Below are 10,695 nucleotides of genomic sequence, written 5' to 3' on the forward strand. Positions count from 1 at the left end.
TAAACAAAATTTAAATATATTTTTATTTTTGTATTATTTTTAATTAAATTTTTATATTTTTATTTTAAATCAAAATAAGTTCTTAATAACTATTAGTTTACTAATTATTATTAGTTAAAATATTACTTATCATTTTATATTACGTTATGCTAATATGATATGTTGACATGTCATAATAAATGATAACATAACATATTGATGTTATATAATGACGTGATCATATAATATTTTCACTCTCTATATCAATGTCTTTTCGATATCACGTTAGCATAAGGTGTTATTAGTCAAGATTTCATTTATCATTCTATTTCACGTTACACTAGCATGGCACATTGTTATGTCATATTGTTATGTCATAATAGATGACGACATGATATACTGATATGATATAATGACATAAGTATGTGTCATTTCCATCCTCCATGTGAATATCCTGTCAACTATGTGTCATTAGTCAAAATGTCACTTATCATTCTATATTACATAATATTGATATAATATGTTGTCATGTTGTAATTGATATGATATATTGCAATGTTATAATAGATGATAATGTAATATATTGATGTAACATAATAACATGATCATATGATATTTTCACTCTCTACATTAATATCATAATAGATGACGACATGATATACTGATATGATATAATGACATAATTATGTGTCATTTCCATCTTCCATGTGAATATCCTGTCAATTATGTGTCATTAGTCAAAATGTCACTTATCATTTTATACTACATAATATTGATATAATATGTTGCCATGTTGTAATTGACATGATATGTTGCAATGTTATAATAGATGATAATGTAATATATTGATGTAACATAATAACATGATCATATGATATTTTCACTCTCTACATTAATGTCACATTAGCATGAGGTGAGAATAAAATAACAATTGACATTTTAATTAATAACAATTAGTCAACTATTAATTATAAAGACTTATTTTATTTAAAATAGAAATACAAAAATTTGATTAAACATATTAGAAGATTAAAGACTTATTTAAATTTTTTTTAAATAATTTAAGAGTTTTTTTAAGTTATTATGTCAAAATACATTGTAAATTTCTATGAAAATAGTGTAGTTGGAAAGAATAGGTTGCAGTTAATTTTTATTTATTCAATTTTTTTTTTTTGTTCATCCTATTTTAAGTTCTTTCTTTGAACATTATGTTAAATTGACTGTTTTAAGCCTACGAGCTTGTGAAGGACAAAAAAATAGACCTAATTGCAAGGCGAAAATTCACCGTTAGTATATAAATAATAACTAGTATTTATTTTATTGAATACATATATTTATAATATCATAGTAGTTTCATATTTTATTATGCTTAAATGTAACAAAATCTCATTTATTATCATAGTAGTCTCATTTATTATGCTTAAATGTAACAAAATTTTGTTTTTCTTTTAGGCCCGACCCGAACAAGTCCTCTGCATTTTCTCCCTCCAGCAATCGGCTTCCAAGTTTCAACTTCAAGGCTTTCGAATCTCTCAGTCTAACCCTTTCCATCTCGATCTCACCCTCTGCAGCGGCAACTCTTGCAATTTCTGCTGCCATCGATCTCTCGGCAAGGTAATTCCACCGATTCTTTCTCCATCCAATCCACCTAGGGTTTCCGATTTTGAATCCTTTTCTTGTTTGTTTCGTTAATCTTACTTGTTTAAAAGCTTAAGAGGTTTCATGGGCCCTTTATACTGTGCGAATTGGATTGCGAACGAATCTGCGATTTTTCTAACATTACCTTTCTGATATGGGTGAAGTAGCTAAGGGGGTAATGGCAGAAGGGGAAGAGGACCTGCCAAGGGATGCTAAGATTGTGAAGTCGTTGCTGAAATCAATGGGTGTCGAGGACTATGAACCTCGCGTTATTCATCAGTTTCTTGAGCTGTGGTATCGTTATGTTGTCGACGTGTTGACAGATGCGCAGGTCTACTCGGAGCATGCTGGGAAGCAAACCATCGACTGCGATGATGTCAAGCTTGCTATTCAATCCAAAGTCAATTTCAGCTTCTCACAACCCCCACCGCGAGAGGTAATTTTGCTTTCACTCTTTCCCTACTTGATGCTCAACAACAAAAGTTTTAATGTTATAGCTTTTGATCGATTGATAACGTTCTCTTTTTTAATGACCGTGGATTTCACCTCCTTTTCATTGATAGTTTCTTTTTGTTTGTATAAATGCAAATTGTGAAAAATATTCGATCTTTCCTCTTGTTAGGTGCTATTGGAGTTAGCAAGAAATCGGAACAAAGTTCCATTGCCAAAGGCCATACCGGCACCTGGTATCGCCATCCCACCTGACCAGGATACGTTGATCAACACAAACTACCAATTTGCTATCCCTAGGAAGCAGGCAGTGGAAGAGACAGAAGAGGATGAAGAAAGTGTTGATCCTAATCCCTCCCAAGAGCAGAAGACAGATATGCCGCAGCCAACTTCTCAAAGAGTATCATTTCCCCTAGCTAAGCGCTCAAAGTAAGGATTCAATTGGTTAGCTTTGTGAGATGTTTCAGCAACCCCTTCATGAAGGATATTATACATGAAGTTGTATCATTACTAAAGAGAAAAGGTTGTTCATCGGTTATCATGATGGTATGTAATGGATCATTTCAATCTAAATGTGATTCACTCCTAGTTACATTCCACCTTGGAAATTTGGGCACTGCTATGTTCTCTGTATGCTTATAAACTGAATGTGGTTTTGAAGGTTGGGGAGCAATATAGGTCTTTGCCACACACTAAAACTATATTAGGCCTAGTTTGGGGTTGCTGTTGGGAGTTTTGAAAAAAATAGGTTTGGGAAAAATGATGTGAGAAATGGTTGTGGAAAATTACGTGAAAATTTACCCTAAAAAATTGTGATTTGAGATTTTTGAATGAATGATCATGATGTTTTCAACAATACTTGAACAAATTAAGATATGAAATTTAATTTTAAAAATTTATAAAAAAATATAATTGTTAGATTTTTTAAAATAAATTTAAATTACTTCAAGCTTAATAGAGTTATGTTCCCTCGATGTATATGTTCAGTTTAAGTTCAAAATATGATAATATATACTTCAAAAATATTCGAAATAGAACTCAAAGAATATTTTTTGCCATATTACAAAATAGGATGGGAAATTCATCATTTCCTCCCAAATTATAGATTGGGAGCGGTAAAAGCAAGCCCCACCCAAGGTGTTTTTGCGGTTGGTTCCATTTTTGCTGTAAAATGAGCCTTTCTAGGTTCAATTTTTGCTGTCGAAAGGAGCCTTTTACTCAAATTATAATGTGTGAAACAATTGCATTAAGTACCCAAACCAGCGTCTCGAAAGCCAAATCCCCAAGTATCCATCAGACAAATGAGATTTTCTGTTGTTAAACATGGACAGAAACCAAAGCTGTTTTGCGATTATGAAAATCTAACATGCAATTGCATTAATGGCGGAAACTATGAGAAATCAATCGTTTTAATCTTTGTTGAATCCAGTTAGCTAATGTTTCCTAGTAACAGAACCATAGAGCATGTTCCGTACAAATATTCATCATTTATATACAAGGAAAACCCATTGCTTTTTTTTTTTTTTTCTTTTTTGGGTTTATCATAAAGAAACAATCAAACAGGGTCAACTTCTTGAGCCAACCATGCTACTAGCCGGACGCCCAGCACTGGAAACAGGGAGACCTCGGTCATACATGCGCTGTATCTCTTCCCTGTACACCGTCAAAGACTTGTCAGGAATGGCTGGTGTTAGCTCCACCACATCACCCATCTTCAGCCTGCATGTAGGATCGCTCACTGGCTCATGGTTCAGCCTTGGCCTCAATTCTTCCTTGACAGGAAACCCATATGGAGACCATCTTGAGTTACCCCGCCCAGTTCTTTCCAGCAAATCCATCATTGTCGAGTTTGCGGGAAACTCTTGCACTGACATCTGCAACATTCACAAACCAAAAATATTCAGACCAAACTTCAGATCATATAAAAACTTGGGAACACTGCTAGATGAACTGTTCTTTCTGTAGTAAAATGAAACCTTCCCAAAGCACAGTGGCACAGGGTCAACTACCATGTTTACTTAAAAGCATGGGTTCACTTCACATTTGCCTTCCGTTCGAAAGGAAAGATAGCATATAGGTATGTGGCGCACAATGGCCATGCCAACATTACAGCAATAAAGCCTCATTTAGGGAACATACCTTATCATTTTCAATCATAATGATGAAGACAGGTCCATCCTGGCAGCAGTGAGGCTTATAAGAAAATGGGCAATCATCCGAATGAGTAGGAAATGTGCAGGGTGGCCTGATGGAATCGGCAGAGCCAATTGACGATTGGTCCTTGCTCATTGTTTCACAGTGCCAAGTCACAACCCATCGAGCCCACTCAACCATCTGAAGTACAAATGCAGAGTGCTTACAGTCACCCTCTTTGTATCTCCAATGAGCTGCAAATCCAAATTCAGCCTGCAAATGCATCTCCTTTGTTCGAATCTGAACTTCAAGTGGAACTGTGCCTTCGCCAATCACTACTGTGTGCAAGGACTGATACCTGCACATTCAAATTAGAAGGAACTTCAGAATTTTTAAATTTCATCCAAGGACAATACCAAAGCATATAAACTTTAACCTACCCATTAAACTTGGGCTGATTTATATAATCCTTGAGCTTTCCAGGTACTTCAGACCATATCTGGTGAACTACTCTCAATGCCTCATAACAGTCTTCCTCATTTTCAACAATGACACGAAGTCCATGAATATCATGGATTTCATCCATACTCAACTTTTTCCTGCAAAAAATAAAATAATGTAACTTTTTTAAGATTAAATAACATGAGAAAAACAAGAAATAGTGCTATCATAAGATCATTTAGCTCTCCCATACAGGCAGATAAGAACACACAAATATGTTGCTACAATAAATACACATCAGTACTAACACTTCATTAGATACTGAAACAGATGTCATTAAATATATGACTTACAGCCTTATAGGATCATAAACAAGGAAAATTTACTGCTTCAAATTACAATTCACTCCCACACTAACATCTAGACTATTACTGCTTACTCCTACAAACTTTGTTTAATCAGTTAGTCAAAAGAATTCTAGAAAGAGGTTTCCAAGAAAACTTGCTTAGTCTTTCTTCTGACAAAAAGATTACATTTTTAGATAGCACACACCAACATGTGTGCGAGTTTGGGCATGTCACAGTGAACTTAAGTCATGCTTGGGAGCAGGACTGTGTGTGTCTGTGTATACAAGAGCAAGCAAGAAAGAGAGATCTTACTTCAACATCTTCGAATAAATGCTATATAAGCTTTTATGTCGTCCAGAGAGAACATGATATGGAATTTCTTTATCCTTAAGAGCCCTCTCAAGTTTCTCTATAGCAGAAGTGATCATCGCCTCAGCAAAGGAGTCCACAAGCCTAGAGGACAGTTCTTTGTGCTGATCTGGATTGAGATGCTTGAAACATAGATTCTCCAGTTGCTCCTTCCAACTAGAAATTCCTAAACGATTGGCCAAAGGTGCAAATATTTCCAAAGTCTCCTTAGCAAATCTCTGTTGCTTGAGAGAAGGCAATGCATCTAGTGTCATCATGTTATGCAATCGATCTGCCAATTTAATGAGAACTGCTCTTGCATCTGCCATGCCAAGAAACATGGTGTGCAGGCGATCTGCCTCAACAGTTTTGCTTGCAGTATTGTTTTCACGTGCTAGCTTACTCAATTGACTAAGCTTGGAAACCTATGTGAATGCCACAATTAAATAATTAGAAGCAAATAACTCAAATCTTTTATCAAAGAAATGTTGATTGATATAATGCAAGAAAATTACAAAGATCCTATAACAACCAAGTAGCAGCCATCAATATGATGTCCATAATGCACTAATTTGGGGAAGCTTATACCTAGATTTTTTAAATATGAAAATGAAGTTAAAACTATAACATCAGGGGAATATGTTGATTAAAATACCAAGGACTAAGAACATATACCACAAAGACTACACAAGCGCCTTGTAATTTGTCATTACAAACTCATCCACAATTATTTATCTACAACAACCAATTCCAAAAAGCTACAGCAATTTGCCCAATTAACTAATATGACAACAGAAATACTTCATTCATTCGTGCACCATTGGATCATTTTGCTAATTGAATATACCATGTAATTTGTAATTACAAACTCATCCACAATTATTTATCTACAGCAACTAAATTCCAACAAGCTACAGCAATTTGCCCAATTAACTAAATATGACATCAGAAATACTTCATTCATTCGTGCACTTTGCTAACTGAATATACCAAAAATTCCATAATTCTTAGAACACTTTTAGAAGTTAGGATGATTTTAGATCTGGAGAAAGCTGCGTCAAATGCCAAATTCCAAAGCAAAAGAAACAATCTTAACAGCAACAGCAATGTGTGAGCATAAACATCAAGCAACACAATATAGAATAGAAATTCGTATCTCTTACCCCTTCAACTAAATCAGCAACCCCGGCACCAAATGTCCTAAAAATATAGTCATAACTCAAAAATGAATCATCAAGGGTGTCATGTAAAAGCCCTGCAGCAACTACCGTGGAGTTAGCACCAATGGATGCCAACAACACTGCAGTTTCAACACAATGTTGCAAATAAGGATCACCACTCGCGCGCATCTACAAGACAAAGAATTTCACCTTAAAACAAAATTTAAACAACAAAAAAAATATCGAAGTTATCATTCATTTCTCTGTTTGTACCTGCCCTCTGTGCGCCTTCTCGGCTTCATAAAATGCCTTTACTACAAAATCTTCACAAAAGATTTTGTGCCTCATTTGCGCACCTAAAAGCAACTCCTTAGCATAAGGATCCGGATTCACTTCCTCCGTGAAATTATCCTCCATGGTAAACGGTAATTCATCAACCAAATCACTACTTTGCCCCTCAAAACTCGGGGAATCATAATCAATACAAGACCCTAACGCACTCCTAACGAATCCATTGAACAACCCATTTGTCCCACCACGTAACGAGCCCTGGAAATTCCCGTCACCACCCTTTTCACGAACAATTCTCGTCGGAGGACTGCAGCTACTACACGAAACGGGGCCCTGAAACACCGATACTGGGCTCTGAGAGGTTTTCAAAGAAGAACCACCGAATTTGCTCGATGAATAACAAAATGAACTGCTTAATTCTTTCAATTCCTCCCCCCTGTAGGACCCTAAATCCTCTCCTCCACCGCTAGAAAAGCTTGATTTTACCGAGGGTGAGGAGAAGAGGCATGATAAGCCCCCGACAATGGGTCTCTGTGAAGAAGAGGAAGCCGTTGTTGAGGAAGTTGAAGATGAAGATCTTGAATTCAAGTCGAAATCGTAGGAAGAGTGAGAATTGATGTTGATCTGGTGCGGCGTGGAGCACACGCTACTCGGTGGACTAGCGTAAAGAGCTATTGTTGAAACAGCCATGGCTTACGAAAATCCCAGATCGACTCCACAAAAAAAAAATGTTTTTATTAATTAAAAATCAAAACCCAGTACTTTCCTCCAGGAAAGCAAAGATTTTCACAGACCCCAGACAAACCCACTAATTTTCTCGAGAAAATAACAAAGCCCAGAAATTTTCTCAGGACCCAAACAATTTTTTCAATGAAACAATAAATTTTTATTTTCCCCTAAAAAACCCAGTAAATTTCTCTAAAAAAAAACCCCGACAATTTACTCAGCACATGGTTTCTTTCTAATATCACAAACCAATGAATTTTGTAAAAAGAGACCCAAATGGGATCTCAATAGTAGAAACTAGAAATCAAAGAAATTTCTAAAAAGAGACCCAAATGGGATCTCAATGGTAGAAACTAGAAATCAAAGAAATTTCTTTGATTCTACGTGTATATTTATATATATACAGAAGAGAAAAACCAAAGAATCGAAAGGAGGGGTTTGTTTGAAGAGAAGAAATTTTAAGCTACAGTATTTACAAATATATAGACATTTTTTTCTACTTAGAAATGGACAATTAAAGAAAAAAAGAAACAAAGAAAAATGACAATTTTTTTATTTTTTGAAAAGAGAGAGTCAAAGACACATGAGATTATTGAAAAGAAAGCTTGATAGAGAGAGCTTTCTTTCTCCTTCGTTGATCTTTCCTTTGAGAACTCTTCTTTTTTCTTTATTTTCCTTTTTTCTCTGGGGATGAGTTATTTTGTTATTGCTTTGCGGCCAGGGAGAGGAACATCGAAATTACAGAGGTGTCCTTGGTCATTAACGGGATTAACTGAATCCAGACAAATCCAAGGATCCAACTTTGCTTTCCGTTTGGATAATCTGGATTTTTGGTTGATTAATAACTGATTAGTGATTAAAGTAAATTATGTATGTTCTTAACGATTTTTAATTAGGAAAATAAATAACGAATAGAACCTTTTGTAATTAATGACTCAAACAAAAACTTTGTAGGATAAAGTTAGATGCATGATGGCTAAATTACCAGCATCCAATGGATCTAAAGTTTCAAAATTAAGCTAATAAAACTATATCTATGTATTGACAAATTAGTTGATTACATTACATTGTGTTATCTATTTATAATTATATTTTTCAGTTTATGTATATCTTGATATAATTTAAGTAAATTAATTTCATATTCATATAAAATACGTATTATATGAACACTTTTATTCTTGATCAGATAAAATTAAGCGTAAAGTGACAAAAAGGGTAAAAATTTATAAAATTGAAATAATTAACCTGATATAAGTTAGGAGAAAAACCAAACAAATAATCTTAATTACAGTCAAAGTGAGAGAGGATTTTTTATTTAGAACGACATGTGATCATTTTTTAAAATTAAATTTGATTTAAATATTTTAATTGGTTTAAGTAGAAATCATTAATATATTTATTTAATGTTTATGACACTTCACTTTGTTCTTATCTTCTTGATATTTGCTTTTTAATCAATACTATTAATTAATTTAATATTATTTGAAGGCAGTGTTGGCAAGGCAATGACATTGGAACTCAAGTCAAGTGTCGTAGCTTTACAAGCAAGCATTGTTAAACATCCCAAAATAATATGCCCACATGATTTATGTTAGTTGCTTTTGGTGCACAACAACATGGAGTGGGGTCCAACTTTATTGATATTTTCTTTCTTGCGGGAATCATTGTTCTGCTGCATGACTCACTTCATGGATGAGGATTCCATTGGATCTTTTTTATATTTATTTTATGGCGTCATATTCTATAATTAATTAATTAATTGTTTTTTGCAATTATCTATGCTTGTGGATCAGGATGGGTATAGGGGAAGCTACAATCCAACGGCCATTTGGATTTAATTCAAATATTAACAAAATGAGAAGAAAAAAATAAAAATACTTAAAACAGTGGGAGCATTTAGTTTTAATAATAAAGTGGGTCCATGCAAGATTTAAAAAATTAAAATAAAAAAATTCTAGTGGCAAATACTATTAATTGATGATTTTCAGAAAAGGGCATAATGGGAAATCTACAGTGAGGTGATGGACAGATAATTCTCTCTACCTTCGTGGAGAAGCTCTAGAACACATTCTACTCCGCGACAAGGACTTCCCTACTTTGGTCCTTCCCACACACAAGTTCCTTTGAATCTCCCCGCTTCGTTTTTTTCTTTGCGCTGTTTTTTTGTGCCAAAAACAAAGTTTCCTGACAGTTCGTTGGCGGCACGTGGCGTGTCATCAGCAGCCGCCGATGCCATATGGTCAGCGTAGTCGGCGAACACGTGTTAATTGCGCAGACGGAGGATTTGGTGGCATAGGGGTTCGTTCGGGGCACGGTCACCGTCCGTGTCTGTCTCGTTCTGTCCACGTGGTGTCTTGTGTGTCGACTCTGCTCCGCGAATTTAGGGGCTCTCCACCAGGGTTTAATATCGTGTGAGCAGTGTTAAACATAGGATCAATCATGGACCGTTTATTTGTTGGTCTCCTGCTGGACTTTTGTGATGGGTTGAATGATGTGCATGGGGTCAAAGTCAAATTGGCACCGTACAATTGCCTAACTCTGTGGTAGCTGCCAAGTAGTAATCAATTTAAAAAAAATTTTTCACGGCATTTGTTTTGACAATTTTTATTTTGATAAAATTCTACCTACACCCTTTGTCTAAGGATCTTTTCTCAGGAAGCACCGGAAATTATTTTTTTTCCATGTAAAATCTTTTTAGCTCAAGGACAATAGTATTAAAAGTTTCAATTAAGTTTTTATAAACAGATAATAATAAATTTCATTTTAACATTTTTATATTTTATTTGTTTAATTAAATTTATTTATTTTTTACTTTTCTTTCACTATCTCTCTCACTTTCTCACTATCCGAACAAGAAAGAATGTTTTCTTTTTTTAATTCCAATTCCTTCACCAACTTGAAGTGATCGAGATTCCTCACCGATTATTCACTCTTCTAAATCTAAACAAAAACAAATTCAAAAGATTCAATTATTGTTTTTATTTTCAAATTTTCCTTTTTTATTTTTTGTTCATTTTTATAAAAATATCTTTTTTTTTAATATTGAATTTGAATAAATACAGTGATTACCTCTATTATTATTTTTATTAAAAGAATTTTGATTGATTCATTCATTTTAAAGTTGTATTGATTTTATTTTTATTTGGATCATCATTAGTGCTAAGTTATTAAGGTTTATATTC

General features: G+C 34.3%; 2 protein-coding genes across 3 annotated transcripts; one reads left to right on the forward strand and one right to left on the reverse strand.

The window, feature by feature from the left end:
• Positions 1-1,391: 1,391 nt before the first annotated feature.
• TAFII21 (TATA binding protein associated factor 21kDa subunit) lies at positions 1,392-2,675 on the forward strand. Of its 2 annotated transcripts, none has more exons than XM_007024571.3 (3): positions 1,392-1,593; positions 1,782-2,053; positions 2,240-2,675. In XM_007024571.3, exons 2-3 carry the CDS (start codon positions 1,796-1,798, stop codon positions 2,498-2,500), a joined length of 519 nt encoding a protein of 172 aa, XP_007024633.1. In that variant the 5' UTR covers positions 1,392-1,593; positions 1,782-1,795; the 3' UTR covers positions 2,501-2,675. The 2 variants fall into 2 exon arrangements, with proteins under 2 accessions (XP_007024633.1, XP_017978066.1); XM_018122577.2 differs by having other exon boundaries at positions 1,785-2,053.
• A 783-nt stretch (positions 2,676-3,458) lies between these two features.
• RSH3 (RELA/SPOT homolog 3) lies at positions 3,459-7,612 on the reverse strand. The gene is made up of 6 exons (XM_007024572.3): positions 6,770-7,612; positions 6,500-6,685; positions 5,301-5,761; positions 4,641-4,799; positions 4,207-4,558; positions 3,459-3,941 (listed from the first exon to the last, which is right to left on the reverse strand). The coding sequence occupies exons 1-6, from the start codon at positions 7,475-7,477 to the stop codon at positions 3,633-3,635; spliced, it is 2,175 nt and encodes a 724-aa protein (XP_007024634.3). The 5' UTR covers positions 7,478-7,612; the 3' UTR covers positions 3,459-3,632.
• Positions 7,613-10,695: the final 3,083 nt, after the last annotated feature.

This window comes from Theobroma cacao, chromosome 6 (genome assembly GCF_053813885.1).
Source record: "Theobroma cacao isolate CCN51 chromosome 6, ASM5381388v1, whole genome shotgun sequence".
Taxonomy (NCBI): Eukaryota; Viridiplantae; Streptophyta; class Magnoliopsida; order Malvales; family Malvaceae; genus Theobroma; species Theobroma cacao.